The 22,500-nt window shown below is 43.9% G+C and overlaps 2 protein-coding genes and 1 long non-coding RNA gene across 3 annotated transcripts in view; 1 reads left to right on the forward strand and 2 right to left on the reverse strand.

Moving 5' to 3' along the window:
* The window catches only part of LOC121712858, a 17,845-nt gene extending 12,143 nt beyond the window's left edge, over positions 1-5,702 (reverse strand). Inside the window, exon 1 of the long non-coding RNA XR_006032665.1 lies at positions 5,619-5,702. This is a non-coding gene — a long non-coding RNA (uncharacterized LOC121712858). The remainder of the gene's footprint in view (positions 1-5,618) is intronic.
* A 3,205-nt stretch (positions 5,703-8,907) lies between these two features.
* Positions 8,908-10,479, reverse strand: birc5b (baculoviral IAP repeat containing 5b). The gene is made up of 4 exons (XM_042096918.1): positions 10,271-10,479; positions 9,725-9,834; positions 9,275-9,392; positions 8,908-9,078 (listed from the first exon to the last, which is right to left on the reverse strand). The coding sequence occupies exons 1-4, from the start codon at positions 10,394-10,396 to the stop codon at positions 9,001-9,003; spliced, it is 432 nt and encodes a 143-aa protein (XP_041952852.1). The 5' UTR covers positions 10,397-10,479; the 3' UTR covers positions 8,908-9,000.
* A 1,899-nt stretch (positions 10,480-12,378) lies between these two features.
* znf385a (zinc finger protein 385A) overlaps positions 12,379-22,500 on the forward strand; it is a 76,514-nt gene continuing 66,392 nt past the window's right edge. The window contains exon 1 of the mRNA XM_042096907.1: positions 12,379-12,909. Coding sequence (XP_041952841.1) covers positions 12,897-12,909 — 13 coding nt within the window. The 5' untranslated portion in view covers positions 12,379-12,896. The remainder of the gene's footprint in view (positions 12,910-22,500) is intronic.

Below are 22,500 nucleotides of genomic sequence, written 5' to 3' on the forward strand. Positions count from 1 at the left end.
GTACAAAGTGCCAATGCTGTACCATAGATAAGGTAATAGAGTCAAAATCATTGTTTTGCTTCAGGGACAAGAATGAAAATGCATTGGTATACAATGTAACCAAGTAAGTGTATTTATGTATGAATGAAACATTACATCATTGACACTTTACACACAAAATGACTATACACTGAACTATTTCCACGGTGATTTTCATGTTCCTAATAGCTACCCCACATACCATTTAGTCCTATGAACATTACCAAAAAATGCAATCACACCTTGTTTTATCCTTAATATTTTTATGTGCATTTGTTGCAGAGACCTCAAATCTTGGTTCAACATTAATAAAGTATTGTATTTGCAGACAAAATAATGATTGGTATCATGTGGATACAAAAAATGAGTTTAAAGACCCTCAATGTCAACAGTTTTGCATTTTGATCCATAGGGCCTTATACTGTATATAACTAATGGGCATGCAGTACACACTTTTAACGGTCCAGTCATACTGAGAACTTGTCTGTCTTCCACCCTACAAAGTTTGAACAGGCTGAGAATAATTCTTTTCAAGATTTTAATGACCAAACATGGCCAAGACAATTTCTGAGAGTGTAAATATAATACAAAATCAAGGGTGAAAAATATATTAAAACATTGGAATTTAACAAAAATATTTTACAGGTCTTAGTTTTGGGACCTAAATATTAGGTAGACAAACTTTGAGCAAAATCTTAGACCATTTTGTCTGATTTGACACAGAATGACCCATATAGTATGTATGTTAGAGTTTGTCTGTGTGTGACTGTGAGGGTCAAAACTGTGAATTTGAATAATGTTTATGTGTGTGTGTGTGTGTGTGTGTGTGTGTGTCATTTTGAGCAGAGATATTGTGTCCCTGTATTTGTGTCTGTGTGTGTGTACAGAACTGCTCCACAAAATGAACCAGGTAGTAGGCAAACCACAGGGCCTGAGATCCATCAGCTGGCCGGTCAATCAGTCAGTTAGTCTCCCACTGTTCACCCTGAGAACACTAGAGTAGCAGAAGTGTGACTCTTTCTTTCTCTCTCTCTCTCTCTCTCTCTCTCTCTCACACACACACACACACACACACACACACACACGTCTGACCGGGCCTCGCTCCCTAGAGACAGCCCTACATTACCTCACAAAAAAAGTTGTGATGCTCCCTCTTCAGACGACAAACAGTGCCACTCTCACCATCCTCTTCTCTGACAAAACGGGCTTCATTAAAAATGTGTTCAGTGTTGTTTGTACTGTACCTCTCCCACTTATCTGTAATTTAACAAAGGGTTTGATTAAAGCACCATTAGATAATTGTTACTGGGAGATCATAACTTGAGAGATGTCTGATAAACATGTGAACTTGTTTTCTGTGTGCATAGCGTAGCTAAACTGTTCAGCACAAGAAACTGGGACTTGCTCTACTTTGCTCCTTTGAATATTCCAGACTGTTTACACTTAACTTTGCCCAACCTATGCAGACACACAACCCCACACACGAACAACAGGGTCTCCCATCTCATTATCCCCCTCTCCCGGCTCTCAAGTCAGCTGTGACCCCGATCCCTCTCTTGGACCAATCCCCTTTTGTTCCATGCTGAACAGGAGAGCCGAGCAGGGATCTGAGCTGTGATTAAAATAAAAAAGTGAGGGATGGATAGATGTGGAGGAGTGGATGTAGGGACATTAAAGTGCAGTCTGAATCCTCCCTACTCTCTCTCTCTCCCTCTCTCCCTCTCTACTCCTCCCTTTATTTTTTTTGTCTGTGGTTGGCACTAATCCACTGACCAAACAACACAGGCTCCCACTAAATGAAAGGTCCTGATCCGCAGGGGCAGGACCAGGGATAAAGCATTGTGATTAAGATTGTATTAATGGGGCCATAGGAGGCTGGAAGGCTTTAATCAGTGTCTGTGCGGCAATAATCCCTCCTACTCTTTAAGCTGCAGCTAACGCTGTGATCCTTCCTCCTCCTGAGTCACACGTCACACACGCACGCTCACACTTACACACACGCAGTCAACTCACACATGAACTCATAAACACGAATGTACACAAATAGGATCACACTCTTAACATAAATGTGTGTTATACACATTCAAACGTAGACATAGTGTATATGCACACACACACACACACACACACACACACACACACAAAGAGGGACCAGGTGAGGAAAGGTGGTGCCCACATGAAATCGAGACGCCTGGTACCAGAGGGAAAAAAAGAAAAGAAGGGGAGCAGCTGGAATCAAGAAAAGGTGGGAAAGACTGAAGATGATGGAGAGAACAAGAGAAGTACAGAGAGAGAGAGAGAGAGAGAGAGAGAGGGAGTGAAGCAAGGCAACAATACAAGGAGGAAGGATGAATTTGTGTCCGGCACTAAAGCTCAAACACACTGCCTTACCTGCACTTGATGGTCATCTCCCTATTGAAGGTCTCCATTAAGTTACACTCTGCAGGGACAATCATCCCATCTTATAACTCTGACATTCTAAAACTTCTGTTATGCAACAGCCCAAAGTGATTACTAGAAGTCATTACTTGTCAGAAGAAGAAACCCCAAATCAATCCCTGAGTAATAAAATAGCCCATCACATTACCTACCAAGTCAAGTCAAGTCAAGTCCGTTTTATTTTTAAAGCGCATTTAACATGCACAGAGTGCAACCCAAAGCGCTCCACAAACAAAACACATAACAACAAGACAAAAGATGCCGGATGGAGCGGCGTAGTCGCCAGCGTGCCCATGACATCAAGATATGACAAATACATTTAAAAAATAACAAATACAAAAAATGCCAGACGGAGCGGCGTAGTCGCCAGCGTACCCGTGACACCAAGACATATAAGACAGACAACAAAACAAATAAAAAGCAACATAAATGAGAATGCAACTTTTGTTCTGAATACAGGTAAATAAAGTATTACATACAAAAAATACTACTTTGAGCAGAACAGATCATCAAGTCCAAAGTATGAGGTTACTAGTCTTTTCCAAAACAATTTCGCTGTACCTTATTGCTAAAATCATCTGCTGGTTATTGTATAAAAGCAGAGCTGTTTAAATATATGTGGCGGCTAGAAAGTCACCCAGTGGGCAACTTAAGGGCTGTGAGCAGGTGGCGGAACATTTGAAAGGAGCTCACCTACGCCGGCGACAGTCTGACATATGGCCCAGCGAGGTGAGGCTAAAGACTTTTGAATGAGGGCCGTGTCTGAAAGGAAGGTGACAATGCGGGGAGAGGGCCGCAGGACGAGGGGGCTGAGCTGCGCCTCCTGGGAGTGGGAGAGTGCGGCGCGCGGGGAGCCCGGGTGCCGGGGTGTCGGGAGTTAAAGAGCTTCTAATGGGATCTGGATGCTGTCGTGTTTACCCTGCCGCCCCCCCCTCTCCACACGCCCACTGCATTGTGGAGCCTGCCCGGCTTTGAGGCCTCACAATGGGCCAGAGAGCAGGGACAGATGGGGGTCCCTTTGGAGGAAGGCACAAAAAGAAAGTAAGGTAGGAGGGCCCAACGATGTGTATGTGCATGTGTAAGTATATGTGTGTATCTGTCTGTGTGTTTGAGAGTGTTTGTGTGTGTGTGTGTGTGTGTGTGTGAGAGAGAGAGAGTAATCAGCAAGCCCTTCTGCCATCTTAGATAAATAGAATGAGAGAATGAGTGAAAGAAAGAAGAAGAGTTATGGAGGATGTGGAATAGAACACAAAGAGGCAAGTGAGGACATGGGTGCATACATACATATTTGCAGGGATGGGAGCAATGGAGTGCTGAATGATTTTGTTGATTCCTGCATGTTTATGAGAGAGGAGTGGGGGTTGGGTGGAAGTGATGGAAGTGTCTAGCAGGAGTGAGGTCCGGCCAAGCAAGAACAAACTAGTTAGTTGCATGAGGACTGCAGATATAGATCTTGTAGAATCACCTATGCAATGACCTAGCCTGGGTTTTCCCAGGCTGCCTTACGCACGCAATTTTATTCACGCTGCTAGGCAGCCTGGATTCCATGGACTTCGTTTTCACCTCAACGAAGGAACCAATCACAGAACGGAGGGTGACAGCAAGACGATGACGACACACCGAAGCCGTCATGAGCTACGTACAGACGCATTTGATAGACATTCGACACTCAATGAGATGGGGTTTGGTGTTATCCAGGTTAGCAATGACCTGGTATGACAGGCAAGGCCGTAATCATGATACTGTATATTTTGAGGGCACAATTAAACACATCAACACACACACACACACACACACACACTAAATGTGACTGTCAATAGGGAAGGCTTCTGTTTGTTGCTTGTCTATTTTACTTACTACTACTTCCTATATATCTGTCTCTTGTCCATTTCAGTTGTCATTTAGTGCAGGCTACTCATCAGTAGCCTGGAAGCCAGCCTGAAATTAACATGGCTACATCAGGCTAACTCTTCAGCACATACCTGTCTCTCCTCTGCCAGTCGCGGTAGACACAAACTCTGTGCGTTGAAAGTGATGACATTGTCTCTTTAGGAACTAACACGCGCACACACGCACACACACACACACTTACAGGTGGCCTGGGGTGCTGTAAATAAAAAAGAGGAGAATGTTAAAACGTTCAGCCTTCAGGAAAGACATATCAAGTCAATGACATGGCCAGCAAACAGTCTGGATCTCAATCCCACTGAAAATGTATGGTGCAAACTGAAGAAAAGGCACCATCCTATATAGCTGATCTGTCAACTGCTGTTTGACAAAGTTGAAACCTGATTGATGACGAATACTGTTTTACATTAGTGAAATCTTTAAGCAGTCATAAAAGCCAGGAGAGGTGCCACAAAGTACTAATTATGATGTGTCAGGTTTGTGATTCCATAATTTCTTCCTCAGGATTGAGGGATTCCATATTTCTTTTCTCTACACAATCTAAAAAATAAACTGCCTTAAACTACTACAAGCCAGAATGTTCATCTGTTACAGGAACATATTTTTGAGGCACATCTGTGACTCAGTCTTTTTTCTTTCTTTTTTCTAAAAAAACAGCCGATTGAACATCCTCCAAGAGTGGTGATTCCATATTTTTTCCAGGGGTTGTATAGTCTTTCTGCGCTGGAACTGTAATTGTGGAGACACATAATATATTACTAAATATACCAAACAAGGCCTTAATTGCATGAAGATGGAGCAAACATTTTTAGTGAAAGCAAGTCAATCTGCAAAATACTGCACTAAGTGCAGGACCTGCAAAAAATGAATCAATATTTCTTGTTTGCCATTCTGATCAGAAATTACTAGTTGCCCATTCCTGAACATCATGCAAGAAACATTTGATTTCTAATGTTTACACTTTGGCGCATTCAGAGTAGCAGACAGAAAGAGAGAGAGAGCATACATCATGATATAAATTGTGTAGTGTACCATAGAATTTCTTTTCTTGAATTTCCCCTGGGGATCAATAAAGTATCTATCTATCTATCTATCTAGAAGGTGGCCTGGTTGAGTGAGGGAAGGAGCAAAGAGGAAAAAAGGACTTAACCAGTTAAAAAGTGTCATAGTTTAGTCTAGGGAGCAGATGTTTGGGCTTTAATACCGTTCACACGATCACATTGAACAATGGTCATCTGGTCAACTTGGCAAACTTTGCCCCAATATCTGGATTTATTTTTCTATAGCAATGCATAGATTTTTGTTCATATATCATTATAGTTATGGTTGTAATTTATTCATCCCTAATCAATGCCATTAGACAGAATAACACAGGTGGGTAAGAGCAGGGCTATGGAACACTATTACCATTTTAAAAGAAAACATATATAAACATAATGACATCTTTGAACATATGGTATATGGGACATTTGGTCCCCTCCAATGTTGACTCTATGGCTACGGCCCTGAATACAAGAAAGCCTTCCCTGTACCAAACTTACATAGATGTCCAGTGACTAGTCTAGTGAGAGTCAGGTGTCACATTTCCATCTCTCCCATGTAATGTCCTGCTAAACCTCATCTGGTCTACTCCACCAAACGTAACGTTTTGAATGACAAACTTGAGGCCTGTATAGTTTTACTGGATGATGGGATTAAATGAGAGAGAGAGCACCAAACTCCTCTCTAAAAAAGCCCACCTCGTCACGAGATGAGGCTGTTTTATGACCACCCACAGCATTCCACGCTGAAGAGCCCAATCTCCAGTAAGTGGACAAGGATGGGCGGAGGGGTGGGGAGCTGTGGGAGAGGGGAGGCTGAGGTGGAGAAGGCGTCCCTGGGGACTGGTGAGAGGTGGGGCTGGGTGCCTGGGAGCACGCCTGGGAGGGTCCTGGGCCCGCAGGGCGCGCAGAGTGGAGTGGAGGGAGGGCCTGAGCTCCAGAGCAACAGATGGGGCCCAACGCGAGTCTCAGGTTGTAAAGTTTCTGTTGGGAACATCTGTCCGTTTTTCCATCTGCCACAACTAGAGGGCTGCCACGCGCGAATGGTGGAGGACGTGTGGTGCCCGACGCACACCAGTCACTCATAGATGACTGCAGTGTCCAACCAATGGCCTATAGGGACAGTGACATCATGCATTTAAATACAGGCCTACATTATCATAATAACGAGCAGAGAACAGAAAATATAGCAAATAAAACAGTGCGTGTTGCGTGTTGTAAACCGTCTTAATTTAAATACATTGTCAAACCATACTGGTTCCATGAAGGCCTCCACTTCAATCCTTAGAGGTTATATCATCTATTATTTATTTATTTTTTTGGAGAAAATGTCTTCTTTTCCTATTTGCTCTGTAGCAGGGGGATAAAGGAGAATTAAGCAGCTGATCAGGGCTCAGTGTCCAGAGTGTTGCATTAGACATTAATCCAGGACAGAGGAAGGGGGAGAAGGGATAGGATCACTAATCCCTACCCTACCCCCATCTCTCTCTCTCTCTCACACACACACACATACAGCCATATCTCATAGATAACAAAGATCTTCTTATGATCAAAATCTAAAGAATAAAAAAACAAGCTTCCACTTGTTCACAAAATATCTTTGTGAAAACATCTGACACATTGTCAATACACCCACTCGGGGCCTGGGTACTTCCTTCACCTCCGCCGTAATGCTCATGCCAACATTCACCTTTTCAGTTCCTTTTTCCAGCCCCTGGTACCTAGTCTGCCTCCAGGTCCTGCCTTCACTCGTCCTCCTCATCCCAGACTAGGCTTGAGCCTAGAGGAACAGATGTTACTGAGGCAACAGTTGGTATTGAGAGGGAGGGGCTTCAGACCATCTGGCCAGGGTCAAGTTGTGATGAGAGGAGGGTAGAGGGGGGACTCCCAAAACATAGGCAGGCAGGTTACATAGAAGTATGAGATAAACACATTCACCCTTCCATACTTGGGTTACAGAAATGCTGAAGCCTGGAGTTGGGAGACGGGCCCATGTCGAGGCACCACACATCACTTCCATTTAGAAACATATCGGACACAACACCACCACCTTGTGGTTTTTAATTGCACTAAAAATAGTAAAGAATGCACCACCACAGGTGTGACGTGCTCAGTTATGGTTTTGCCCATTGCTTACACACTAAAATCGAATGCTTAGACCAAAGCCTCAATACCTAAACTTCTTGAAGCATACTTTAAACACTGTGTAACCATAGCGTAAACACTTTGCGAATTGTTTGCAATTCTGCCACACACTTATTGCGAAACATTACACACGATTTCTTACATTACACAATTTGTTCAAAAGTGAAATCTCCTGTTATCATTGAGATGACACTTCTATTCAAAATGCAAGCCCGTCTGATAATTGGTAAAACCCACACACACCTGAAAACACGTACAGAGAAAACTTAAAACCAATCAGCCTGAGGCTTAGCACTACAAATAGATTTAGTATAAGTAAGTTTAAGTATATATACTTTTTTGATCCCGTGAGGGAAATTTGGTCTCTGCATTTAACCCAATCGGTGAATTAGTGAAACACAAACAGCACACAGTGAACACACAGTGAGGTGAAGCACACACTAATCCCAGCGCAGTGAGCTGCCTGCTTCAACGGCGGCGCTCGGGGAGCAGTTGGGGGTTAGGTGCCTTGCTCAAGGGCGCTTCAGCCGCGGCCCACTGGTCAGGGCTCGAACCGGCAACCCGGTTACAAGTCCAGAGTGCTAACCAGTAGGCCACGGCTGCCAATTTCAGGTAAGTTATTGTGTACAGTACTGTTCAAGTATGTTTTACACCGAGTGCCCATGTACAGTTCTGTATTTGCCCCTTTAGTCCCAATTTCTAAAACCTTCAAAATAATTATTTTCAGTAGGCCAATGAAAAGTATATGACCACCAACCACATACCTGCATGCCTTTTTTGCAAGCAATGGAAGGGGCATGCAGAGACATTGAGGTGGGGTCAGTTCAAGCGTGGACATGGCACACACAACTTTTTTTTCCCCAGTAGCCATTTCTCCAGTAATTTTTGTTCTTGTCAGTGTTGTTTTGTGGCTACATTTTTATTTGTTTAGAGTACATTCACTTACAGTAGTGGGATTCTACTTTTATTCGTTTCCGTAAGAATATTTGTTTTTGTAAAAAACTTGTTGCAAAAAGTGTCAGTTGATTATTGCAGAAATTCTGCTTTTGAGTTTCACAGAAGACAGAGTCCGAGAAAACAATAAAAATAGAAACACAAAGACTGCAGTGTTTCATATAAAACACATCAGTGTGTTGCTGTTGATTTGATCTCAAACGGTGCATGCGTGTATAGTTTTGTGGCAATAATTATATTTTTAGAAAGGATTGTTGAATTTTTATTGCAGTGTTTCATTTTGGCATAGATGCGAGTTGTTTATCTCCAAGTGCTAGGTCTTATACAGGAGTTGACATAATAAGCCAAATTTTGCAAAATGTGTGTAAGCAATATGCAAAAACTGTAACACTACAAGAGCCACTTATTACAAAAGTGTACATTTTTAATTGATGTAAATATTAGTAAGAACACATACCATAACAATTAACAAATTACAAGGACAAGAACATTAAAATTACATTTTCTGGATGTTTTTCTTTGCCGTATCCACACTGTCACGAAAGTGTGCCATCCTCATGTGTGACAACTTTGTCTGTGGGAATACAGAGCAAAAACAAAATTGTTTGGGGAAAGTTGTCAAGACAAATAGACAGCAGACTTTATAGCTCAACAGCAAAGATGATGCACAAAGGGCCTCTTCCAGTTAATTTTAATAACATCGTGTATACCAACTGGGAGTCTTCATTTAATGTCTTTATTCCTGTAAGGAGGCATCTAGGAGGACTTACAATGAAAAGGCTGAGTCGCTCTTTGCTAAGGTGCAGATAGTCAGCCAGGGTCATTTCACTGTGGTCCTTCTGCATCAGCAGGAAGGGGCAGTTAGGCGTTCGCTTGATGTGTTCAGCCCTGGACGTGCAAAAGAGGAGATGAAACAGCCTACCCCAATCACAATACTTACAAATTACACCACAGATAGTATAACGATAATAATATGTCGTTTTAAAGAACTGCTGTGGTTAAACAATGCTTTGTTCAAATTTTTGTAGTGCCAATTCAAACCATGAGCCTGAAGGCCTTGCAGAACCTGTAAACCTGCAGAAATCTTCCTATTAAAAGATTGTACTTATTACAATGATTTGAAAGCTGCAATGCCAAATGGGTATAGAAGTTAACTGAACGCCCCCAGTGAACTCTGAGCTAGGCCCTGTTGCTGAACACTACAGCCCATACGGCCATACCTGGGGTCATCCTGTGGCTCCCAGCCCTCCAACTCCCTCAGGCAGAAGAAGCAGCAGGCCACATCAGGCTCGTTCTCGCTTGGACAATGGACAAATCCAGCTTTGGCCATCTGAGGGAAGTAAGTAGACATGCATAGGCCTACTCTAGAGGTGAACTGAACTTGTGAACAACTTGTAGTAGCCATAAGGCCAGCTACATATAGTTTGCCTGAAATCGTGAGGCACGTAGACCTACCTAAACACCATTTGTAATTAAATATACGTCGTGTGACCGTTTGGAGTGCTGTCAACACACCATTAATCTTCGAAAATAGGGTGGAGTCGAAGAACAGGTCAAGACGCTCGACAAAACGTAACAGAACCCAGCACCTGCTCACATATAAATAACCGTGCCGTCTAGATATCACTTTCAAAATATTACACGCTCAAGTAAGCCTACACAGATTGTCGCACACGTTTAACCAAAACATTCATATTCTCATACAACCTGCTGTTTTGGAAGTCACTGTTTTTTTTTAGCATGACCGGGTACAGTAATGCGCTCACCTGTTCTGGAGTGCACAAGCAGTCCTCTCGAAATGGCCAGTCGGAGAAAGTCTGTAACCTTTTTTCGTAACTGTACATTTGATCAAAAGCGTGAAATCGAGATATCATTAACTTGATATTGTCCATGTCTGAACTGAATTTATGCTATGGTAAACGCCATGACATTTATAGCCAATGCCACCCTATCAGCTGATTAATTAGGGTATGGCAGTCCGGAGCGGGAAGTCCATTCTGCTTTGACCTGCATTTTAGGTAGGCCTAGAATACGGATTACTTCCACATCACACATGCTAGGCCTACTTTAATGAAAATGTCTTTAGGGCATCGAGGTTTTAAAATCTGACGAAATCCTGAAACGTTAGCTGTAGAGGCTTGATGTTAGAGACCTATGCAGGGCTAGTGGTTGATATGCCCTATTTTTATATTGTTATGCATTTTTATAAACCAACCATGTAATGCTTTTTGTCCGATTAATTATTTGTATTCCACGACAGCAAAGTCCAGAGAAGGTCACATTATGTCCAGTTACATGATTCTTAACGTTTCTGAAGGATTTGTCTCCATCTGGTGGATAAGTGTGATAGCCTTCAAATAATGTGATATAAAGCCTCAGCAACCCTGCTTTTTTTAAATGAATACAGGGCATAATTAGGCTACTGTGAGAGCAAAGAGCAAAGCAAAACAGGCAGAATGAGATGTTGCACTGAGGTGACGTGTACAGGCCCAGTGGGCCAGTTCACATAAAAACATGAGCCAACACAAACACATTTGAGATAGCATGACGAGGCAAGCAGTAACATGGCTGCACGTAATTAGCATCACATGATCTTTCTGCAGTAACAGAAACCCAGAGTGGGGCCTCTAAAGACCCCAAGACCTGACTTCTCAACAGTTCCACCCAGGTTCTGGCCTGGGCAAGTCATGCACACTTGCAGGTGAGGGGACGCTGGGGAACCCTGGATGGCTACTGACAAACCGGCCGACAACTTTAATGGTCTGTGGTGTGAGCTTCCCAGACTTGTTTATGGAGGAAGGATCGGACGACTGTCACTGTCACCCTGTTCCTGTAACTCTATCCCCTCTCCCTGTGCAGCTGAAATGTGCTTACGGCTGTAAACTGCCCTCTCTCCTCCCCTGCCCTTCTCCGGGTGGGGGGTGGGGAAGTGGAGGGCTCCGTCCTGCCCAGCTTGGGTGGTGTGCTGAACGCGGGCCGAGCACAAATATATTCCCGATAATGTGTGATTCTGCTGAGGAGCACAGAATGAGCACGACTCAAACAGCAGGGGCAAAGAGAGAGATAGAGAGACAGACAGACAGACAGAGAGACAGACAGAGAGACAGACAGAGAGAGAGAGAGAGAGAGACAGATAGAGAGATATAGAGACAGACAGATAGAGAGAGATACAGACAGACAAAGAGAGAGAGAGAGAGAGAGAGACAGACAGAGAGAAGGGGGCCTTTAAGGGAATCTTTTGATCGCACTTGTTTTCAGTGTTTTATGTGAATAATACGTGGGCGTTTCCGAGTTCACATTGAGACTCAGCTGCTGTCTCTGTTGCCACTTGGGAGTCATCTGTCCTTGTGTGTGTGTGTGAATGTGTGTGTTTGAGTGTGAATAGGTGTATTTGTGTGTGTCTGGGCATGTGTGTGTGTGTGAATAGGTGTGTTTGTGGGTTGTAGCTATCAGCTTGAGACCTAGCAGCACATGTTTCTGGACAGTGACAGCTCTCTATCTGCATAGTTTTTTGTCAACTGGAATTTTCCCCAATCTGTTTCAGATGCTTGGAAACGACCGTGGAAATTGTTATTTGTGTGTTGTTGTCCTTCTCTGTCTTCACTCCTGTCTCACTTTAATCTTACACTGTAAAGTTTGAACCCTGTAACTTACACTGGGATTTAGATGGAGAGATATCCCCTTTTTAATACACCACTCGTGGACCTCCATGATGGATGTGGATGTATTGACATTTAGAAGGCAGTGACTGTATTTCCTAATAGCAGCCTATGTTTCTGTCCCTCCCCTCAAAGAGTATCTCTGTTCCTTTCCATGCCTTCATTGACACTTGACTCTCTCCCTCCCTCCTTCTCTCCCTCCCTCCCTCCCTGTCTCTCCCTCTCTCTCCCTCGCCCTCTCCCTGTCTCTGTTCACCTCTCCCTTTCGCTAGCACAGTTGTCCACACTTATTAAGATCCCCGTGTGATTAGCCGCTGGAATCTCCTACACTCTGTTCTGTATTCTCACTGTGGTGTGAGAGACTGGGCAAAAAAGAGAGAGGGAGAAAGAGGGGGAAGGTAGAGTGACAGAAGTGATGTCTGTAGTTTCTGTCTTCGGTCAGTCTCACATGGCCCGTGTTGCTGTTGCTGTGGCTGTGCACTTGCTCGTGTGGGACAGACTCGCGCTCTGACTCCAGGAGCTGGACCGGAGTTCTGACCGGGAAGCCACTTCTTCTGTGATTTTCCGTTTCTCACGGGGGTCCTCGGGAGAAGCCGCCGTTCATGCCAAAAAGGATTTGCGTGTGGAAATAGTTGTGTGGCTGGACCGATCCGCAAAGAGGAGAGGAGACGTGCGGAGTTGAGTGTGTGGAGACAGGAGAGAGAGAAAGAGAGAGAGAAGAGAAAGAGCATTCATGTGGGGCTCAGGTAAGCACATCCTGATCTCTTCTGCTTGCTCAGACAGGCTTTTGCATGTACAATTGAAAGCATTGGAGATGCACATTTGTGGAATAATTTAAACAGTGAAACTGTCAACTCTTTGCTTTTAAGTGAAGTCTTAAAATGATAGTAAAAAAATAGAATTAAGTTGGCAGGGAATATATTCTGCTGAATTTGCTGGGAAAAATGAAACTGGGTTATCGTTGAAAGCAACTTAGGCTTTCAGTATGGCAGATGAACAATTTACGACTGTTTAATGCAAAGCACATGCACAGTACAATGCAAACAGCATTGTCTCACTGACTCACTCATTGGTGTTTGTAATTGTGCACATCTCATTTGGTGATGTTTGCAATCCAAGAAGTTCAGTGCTATTTGTCATAAAAAACACTTGGCACAGACTGTGACAGAATGACATTGGAGGGCCTAGGGGAGCAATTAAAACAATCTGTTGAACTTTAAAATCTACGTCACCATCAAGATCTTTGTTGCATTTACCTGCTTCCCTTTGGTAAATCTCGATGATTTCCCAAATCATCTCCGAACTCATTTAAGTCTCTATGTGCTCTCTTTAGAGGAAATTAATCAATCACCCAGAATGCACCACTCTGTTCCTACGTTGGCTGCCCCGCTCTATTCTGGGGGTATAAATTGAATTTAGAGAGGTTTAAATATAGTCACCCCAACTGCCCGCATTCTTAATCCTTCAAGGAGTTTGACCCAGCAGTTCCTTTAGCAGGGGGCTGACAGGTCCACCTGTCCCCTCCAGAAAGCCCCCTGAAGACTCATCTCTGACCCCCAAATCCAGAGCAGCGCCTCTGACTGAGCTGATAACCCACCACACATGTTCCAGGGTACGACTCTCACACCATGGGCCCACACACGCATGTCTATTCATGCTCATGTGCGTAGCATGGATTTGATCTGTGCATGAGTAGTGATGAGTATTTACACAGTGAATGCATTGGTTATCTCTGATAGCAAATGCCACCAGATGCCACTCACATGTGTATATATGGTTACTGGTGTTTGCTCGTCCCCCTGAGTGGAGCATGTGGGTCAGGGGTCAGGAGACACTCAACTGCAGTCTGACAACAACACACATGTTTGAGCCAAACCCAAAAAATGAGAGAGAACTTTCTTCTGTGAGATATGGTATTTTATTTAATTTATTTAAGGTTTACTTAGACATGGACAGTGCACATTAATGAACATAAAAATGTAAATGCGCCAGAATTAGCCAAAATGGCTATTTTGCATCTGTTGTCCATGGGCCGATGTTAACAGGCCAGATGTGCCTACAAGAAACTCTACACACATCATTGCAGACCTGAAAGATAAAACAACACTTTACACATACGATGTACTATAAAAAAGACAAACAAGTGAAAATAAGTAATAAAATGAGGGAGGGAAAAGAAAAGAGAAGAAGAAGGAGCATGGGGCAGGGATGGCAAGTGTGCAGAGACAGACAGATAGAGAGAGATACCTGCTTGCCTGGTAAAACTGGCAAGCAGAGTCAATAGCGGTGGTTATTGTGTTTTTTTGTTCAATGTTGACAGGTCTGGTTGCTGATTAGCCACTTCTTTAGGTTGGATTTGAATATGTCATACGTTTTCATGTCTCTAATATAGGATGGTATTGGGTTCCAGTCATGTGCAGCTCTAATAGAAAAAGCAGATTGGCCAAAACTACTTTTTCTCAGTTGAATTACACAGTCTCCTCTAACTGCGCTACGTGTAGATCTGTAAGTGGGTGGATTTGTTTTTACAAACTGATTTAGAACTGGAGGAGCCAGTCCACTGATAATCTTATACACTAAACAGGAGTTAGTGTATTTCGCCAAATTTTCCCAACTTAATATCTTATATTTTTAAAAAAATGGACAGTGGTGATGATATCTGGGCTTTTTATCAAGGACTTGAGTGCATGTACATTATTGCAGCCTCAGTTGACATACAGTTGCGGATGTGTCTGAAGTTTGCCAGATTGAACTTGACTCGTTGACAAACCTTTTTTATGTGAGGTTTAAATGATAACTGATTGTCAATAAGTACTCCAAGATACTTAAACTCAGACACTACTTGCAGTCTCTCCCCTGCCACTAATACATCAGGTTCTGTAAAATGTTTTTTTGACTTGCTAAAAAACATGCACACGGTTTTGGATATATTCAATTGTAAACAATTTTGGTTTAACCATGCAGTGATATGTTGCATCAAGCTTGTTAACTGATTTGCGGCCTGAACTGCACTGCTGCTGTGCACAAAGATCACTGTATCATCTGCATACATTTGAGTGTTGGCATCGGGGCAGACATTTGGCAAATCATTTACATACAGTGAAAATAAGAGTGGACCCAATATAGAGCCTTGTGGGACACCTGTGGGTATGCCAAGCGATTGTGATTGATGGTTTTTCACTCGGACAAACTGTGACCTATTTGATAAGTATGATTCAATCCAATTAATGGCGCAGGAAGAAAAGTTAAAAGTTGATAATTTGGATAAAAGTACCCCATGATTGATGGTATCAAATGCCTTCTTTAAGTCTAAAAAAATAGCTCCTATTACCCCTCCTTGGTCTACTAAAGATTTAACTTTTTCTAAAAAAAAGCAATTAGCTGTTTCAGTTGAGTAATTAGCCCGGAAGCCAAATTGCATTGGGTGCAGAGGGGTGGGACATGTGGTGTGTGTCTTGGTGTATGAGTATGTATGTGTCCTAGTGGTGTGTGTGTTTGATGTGGTCCGGGTGCAGAGGCTGGGCCACGGAGGCAGTAATGCCGTCAGGAGCCTCTGTGTCCTCTGCTTAAGGTGTGAAGTTAGCAGCGCTGTGCGAGAGGGTAACAGTCAACATCCACATTTTATTCATACACGCAGAGAGGTGGGCTGTGCCAAATAGGGGGAACATTCACGCGCGCACACACACACACACACACACACACACACACACACACACACACACACACACACACATCCATAGTTGTGCATTACGCAAAAAAGTTAGGACTCATTTCCTGGTCATCTGAAGACTTTTATATTTTGTTATGAGCCCTCACTTCATGCTATTTCATGTCCAATCAAATCAGCTCTTAAAGAGGTGGATGGCAGGTTTTCAAGTGCAAATCCACTACCTTTGCGGTGTTTAGACGCGAGGCAAATTTATGTAAATTAATTTGACAGTTGCTGCATAATTCCAGTTCCATACATTACTTACACACTGTCATGGAGCCTGCCTCACCTTTCAAGAGATCTATCCCATCTTGCCTGATCAATATTCTATTTTAGTTTGATCATCCATGGGGGCTGCAAATTGATACTCATAAGCCAAGCCCCAGTTTGCTGACAGTGTTTTTCAAGGGCAGGCAAAACGACTCATAGGCCTCCCTCCAAACATATCCTACACATCCTCAGTGTGTTTAGGCATCTGGGGTATCTGGACTGGAGGTTTATTTTGATGTTTACTGTTTGACCAGGGGCACCCATGCTTTGCTTTTGGCTATCTGAGAATGCTGGACAAGGGGGCCAACAGCTGGCCTCCTACTTTCTCAGTCACTCTGTCGTTGCAGATTATCGTGTTTCCTTGACAACATTTGTTGGTGAGCGACGCGTGTCATCACTGTAGTAGTCTACCAAGCAGCCCAAACCGAAATGTCTTTTTTTTAAAAGCAAACTGGTAAAAGGACTGTATATGGTTGCAACTAGAATGTCTTTTAAAGTGTAACTCCGGCGTAAATTGACCCCAGGGTCTTTTTCTGCATTAAAGGTTGTGTCAGAGATTTCAGGCCCAAAAAAGGTCCAAACATAAATGATCACATTCATCTAATCTTTCCTAACGATCTGCTAGCTGCCTGCCCCATAAGCAAAAAAAATGCATCTCTGTAGGCAGCCTAGGCTCCAAGATCTGTACACAAAAACAATTGCTACCAACAAGTGTTTGCAACCACTCAAAGGCAAAATAAAGTGTTCCAACCAATAACCAACGAGATGCACGTTTAGGAGAGTTTCAATTGCATGGGAGAGAGGGGGAGGGAGTAGCGAGCTAGCTCTCTGTTTGTTTGAACATCAACAGAAGTGACGTTACCCCGCTATCGCTGATACAACCTTTAAAACACATCAAATAAGCCGTTGAGACAGTATTTTTTATTGATCAACCACTACAGAGGTATCCCTAGTACACTATAGTCCCAAATCGCAAACAGTGGATTAGCTAAGGGCGGTGAGCTAAACGCTCCCCAAATAGCATTTTTTAACCAGTAATATTGTTCAAAACAACACCAAGCTTCATCAGTAGCTTGCTCAGGGTCCCTATACATAAAACAAAGCTCCAACAACGTAGTTAGCGAACCAGGAGTTTATTACAGAATTTACCAACTGTCCCCCTACCAGTTCCTCCTACCCAGTATCGCAAGGATTCGTTGTACTGTCACGTTTGGTTAATCTATTATTCGTGCTGGGGTTGGAGGAGCTGGTAGGGGGACAGTTGGTAAGTGTTCTTAACAGTCTTCTGTAATTAACTCCGGGTTCGCTAACTACTGACGAGATTACAAACGTAATGCAATCCTAACCTATCTAATCTCACCCTAGTTCCACCATTCTACGTTGTTTCAATAGATTATGTGTAGACTGAAGTAAACTCAAACATACGAACACACATTGACCAACAGACAGATAGCAAGCTAAATAGATAACAAGACAGAGAGATCTTTACATTCAGACCGAGACAGATATATAGACAAACAGACATATGGAAAGACTAACATTAGTGTAAGATAGGTGATGAGAGCATGTATGCTTCCCAGGCTCATAAATGATATTCTACAGTGCTTCCCCAGCCTGAGCACAGTTTGGCTCAGTGTGATCGCAAACACAGCTCCAGCTTTTTTGCCTGCTCCTTGCCACTTTGACCTTTCTAAGCACTCTCTAAATTCACCACCCTGCCGTCAGGACAGGCTCCCGCCCTGATGTATGATGTGTGCCCAGGGCACAGATAATGACCCAAAGTCTTTTCAAGAAGATAAAACGAGCTGACAGAATTTATTGGGCAGGGGAGAGGAAGGCTAGCCCGGACTAGAGGCGGCCTGTGAGGGACGCTGGAGGACCCGAGGGCCAAATACACAGACGTGCGCAGAGCCCGGGTAGGGTAGGAGACCAGAGGCTCCTATTCCTGCACTAGGTGTAAATTTGTTTCATTTCACACCCAAAGCCATCATGAATGTGGGTAACATGAAGCTCCTATGCTCCTGGGTGGAATGTAGAGCAGTTGTTAAGGCGCTCATTTTAAGGGGCTGAAAGGGACAGTGAATACCATGGAAGGGTAGTCAGGCTGACCCACTAAACATGAAAAGGTGAAACATTCCTCATTTCTTTTTTGGGGGGTTGAACTTGTGAAAAAAGGCTTTAGATATGTGTTGTTTGCATGCGGGTTGTAGGATGAAGAAGATTTTAATGACAGTTGACAGTTCACAGTATTACTTGAAGTTAATAGTGCATTTGACATTTTCAGTAAAAAAAAAAACCAAGTTGATTTAAGAAGAGTGATCAGAACAAACAGAGCATCACAGCAGGCTAGCTGACTAATCTCTTGAAAACAAAGTGACTGACAGTGGCTTCTCTTGTTTTGAAAATTTGTTAATTTGTGCATGTGTGCATTCATAATGCTAGCTGATGGATAATTCTGTTAGCTTCACTATGTCAAGGTAGTAAGAGGATTTATGCTGTATGCTTATAGATATCACATATCTCAGTGAAATAACAGCAGTGAAGGGACATAACATGGGGCTCTCAAATTCCGTTGCTGAAATTCAGTTTCATTGGACTTCTAAGAAGCTGTGCTATTTAAAACTGAAATAAGAAAAGCCTAATGTGTGCACAAAGCATGCTCAAAGTAAAAAAAGAAAATCTTAAACATCATTGAAATTGTGTGCATACCACTTCACATACATTTTATATGACCAACTCTTACATTACAACTACTTACAATGTGTAAAAAAAAAGTTTATTTACCGATCATAAAGATAGCACCCATACCACTAAAAGGGTCTGTCTCGTTCTCCAACTTATGCAACCCTACACTGCAGGCCACCTCTAAAAATACCTCCCCCTGCTTCTGTGATTACATTTCCCTGTGCATATTATAGCGCTTTACAGTGTGGCCTGCACTATGTGAAACTCCTGCTTTATGTCTTAATGTGGGAAGGTTGATGTGCCAAGAGTAATCCCTTGTGTGCTTGTCCAGCTAGTTCCTGTATTTACCCTCCTCCGGCTGATGGTGGCAGAGATGTCTCCATTTCCATGGATTCATTTCCAGGCTGGAGGCCATCCACCTACTGCTCTCCAGGAGAGCGCGAAGTCCTCTGCAGTGTTTGTGTGCGTGTGTGCGTGTGTGTGTGTGTGCGTGTGTGTGTGTGTGTGTGTGTGTGTGTGTGTGTGTGTGTTAGAGAGACAGTGAGACAGACAGAGAGACAGACAGATAGATAGATAGAGAGAGAGAGAGAGAGAGAGAGAGAGAGAGAGTGTGTGTGTGTCAGAGAAACCTGAAGGTTGTGATGCTGTATTTCTACCAGTAGGGGGAGACAGAAGTCAACAGAAAAGCACTGGTGCTCTGTGAGATTCCATTGTTGTGGCGGCGAGTGTTTGAGAATGCATGGAGGGTTGTGCAGAGACAGTGTGCGTCATCAGCACACAATGCAGAGGGACGCTGGCTGATGGTGTTCGCCGGAAGGAGGGTGGCCATGGAAGCCTCTCGTCTTGTCCTCCAGCCCCATCTGTCTCTCTCTCTTCCTCCCGTTCCCCTCCACCCTGACCTCCTCTGTCCTCCCCACTAAGATATATATATGTCCTCCCAGTTGGCGTCAGGGATAGAGAGAGATTACTGGGATCACCCTGGGGCCACCTTCCGTCACCCACGGCCGCAGGCATCCTGTCTTCAGGTTTCCGCCCTGGCATGGCCTGGCATGGCCCTGCGTGGCATCTGTGCTGACGGCACGCAACCAGGGCAAGACCCAGCAAGGCACGGCCCAGGCTCAAGGAGCGCTCGGGAAAGGGGAACATGCCCAGTCTAAAAAAAAATCCAATCCGGGTCTTAGGGCTCGGCCGCGTTATTAATGTGCGCTGGGCTTAGCGCCGTGAGCAAGAAGTTCCGAGGAGTGACTGATGCTGAAACCATGATCTCGCTGAGGACCTTTTGCTTTCTGCCAACTAATTAGAGGAGGCAGTAAAAAGTCCAGATCCTCCACTCCCCCCTACTCTGCTCCAACAGACTAAGGGCTTTCAGATATAATTCAGATAGAACCTCCGGAGTATATGCGGAGGTTCGTCAAACGGAGGTCCTACCCTTCGGATGATTCACAAGAGTCTTTCAGTTAAAGGGTGGAGAGGCTCCTGGTTTAAATCAAAGGTGGAGAGCTGAGACCTCGGGCTGTCCCCAGTCAAAACTGTGTGTGTGTATGTGTGTGTGTGTCTGTGTGTGTGTGTGACAATGTCCTGGAAGACTAATCCTGCCTCAATTTGGACTATCCGCTTCTTTTCCACTTTTGGTGTAGAAGCTGCCAGTCCTCATAAACCACAGTTCTTTTCTCTGTTTCTATTTCTGCAGATCTGAGATCAGTTTCTCAGGCTGTGAGAGTCATGTGATATACACTGCGTGCAGGTAAAGAATATGTCTCTGGAACACAGAGAACAATAGACACAAACGTGTGATATGTGAGCCTTCATTCCTGTAACATGAGTGTTTGGGAATGCACTGGCAGTTGCACAGAAATAGTGTGTGAGTCTTTATCATGGAGAAAGCATTTGTGTGTGGATGATGATGAGTGTGTTCTCCGGGAGGAGAGATGAAGTCCAGTGCAGGCTTTGTGGTTTTGCTGTTGCTTAAGCCAGGGGTTCCCAAACTTTTCCACGACAAGGCCCCCCAAATACCACTAGGACCCCAAGTGATGTGTTATTAAACCCATCGTGAATACTACGGCAAATATAAAAATACATTAAGCTAATCCTAATAATTATTTTAGCCATAAACACTTCGCGATGGAGCATACAGTGTGTAAAAATTGTTCAGATATGCGACACATTATTATAATGGCATTGTATAACAACCCTCATAGTAATAGGTATATGTTAACATTTTCAAATGTATTTATTTGTTGCTTTTATTTTTCCTTCCAACTTGCTGAGGCCCCCCTGGCACCCCCCCGCGCTCCCCCAGGGGGCCCCGGCCCCCACTTTGAAAACCACTGGCTTAAGTGACCCTTTTGAATGTTGGGAACTTGACCGCCTGCTGCTGCGCCTGTCAAACCAACCGCACCAGATTTTGATTGATCTGCTCCGAGAGTGATTGAGTAAGCGCTCTGAGGAGAACCTTTACAGTGAGTGAATGTGTGTGTGTGTGTGTGTGTGTGTGTGTGTGTGTGTGAGGGAGAGGGATGAAGAGAATGGAGGAAAAAGAGTGGAGGAGAAGGAATGAAACTTCTTTTTTTTCCATACGCTTTTCACATTTCTGCTCAGCCTTCTCATGCTTCTCTGCTGCTCTCACACCTGTCTGATAGCTTCTCTGCTTACCCTGAGACTGTGGCCACCCTGGGGTTCTCACCTCTCTCACCCCCCCCCCCCCTCCCCACACACACACACAAACTCATACTCACCCACCTACCCCCACACACACACACACACACCCATCTAACCACACACACACACACACAAACTCATACTCATCCACCTACCCACCAACACACACACACACACACTCACGCACACGCATACACACACACACACAGGCCGCCTGAGAACCTATGGGTGACAGAGGATCCCATGGCTCTTATTTCCCCCTCTCATCATGACATCCATTAAAGTCCTGCTCAGGTCCAGGCCTGCTGGGAGAGACAGCACATTAGCGCTTGGGCCATTGAGCGCAACAAGGCCCAGCCCTGAATTATTGATACAGACACTACTAATGAGGAAACTCTATCCACAACTTTGTGCTGACACACAAACACACACACATCCACATTGACAACCGAGTGGGTATTTTATCACGACAGGTTAACTTCCCTTTATGAGTCCACTAAAGGGACCCGCAGAAGGGCCTCTATTAATTGCCACGTTAATTGGTAGAGTCACCAGCTACACATGACGCTAATTTCCTCTACCGAGGAGCTTGATTCACAGAACACAGAAACGTCATGAACACAGCGAACCTGGACCAGGTGGACGTTTTGGGAAAGCGTAATAGAAGGGTTAAGGTTAGAATGAAGTGTAGGGTTCAGGTGTGGTGGAAGTTATGTTTTGAACTGGATTCGCCATCATATTCAGTTACCATAATTATTAAGCACAGTTGCTCTTCAGAATAGACCTCCCTACCCTCACTGACCTCACTGAACACAAAATGAACATTACACTGCATGTTTCCAAGCAAGCCCAAGCTACCAATGCAACTTCGGTTTGTCATTCACAGCTGTGGTGTAAGCTGTTGTGTTGGCACGTTTTGTTTAACTTATTCCACACACTCTTGTGCTAGATGTTTTCAGCAGAGCTCTCTGTCATGTTCAGCAGTGAGGGTTATGATGCCACACAGGATTATTTC

Source organism: Alosa sapidissima, chromosome 7, assembly GCF_018492685.1.
Source record: "Alosa sapidissima isolate fAloSap1 chromosome 7, fAloSap1.pri, whole genome shotgun sequence".
Lineage (NCBI taxonomy): Eukaryota > Metazoa > Chordata > Actinopteri > Clupeiformes > Clupeidae > Alosa > Alosa sapidissima.

Bases quoted from the DNA above. Each gene is read 5' to 3' on its own strand.
- birc5b (XM_042096918.1), bottom strand. From the start codon at position 10,396: ATGGACAATATCAAGTTAATGATATCTCGATTTCACGCTTTTGATCAA. The intron at 9,393-9,724 runs GTATGGCCGTAT...TTGCACGTCCAG, and splicing joins GAGCCACAGGATGACCCCAG to GGCTGAACACATCAAGCGAA. The intron at 9,079-9,274 runs GTAAGTCCTCCT...GTATTCCCACAG, and splicing joins AGCGACTCAGCCTTTTCATT to ACAAAGTTGTCACACATGAG.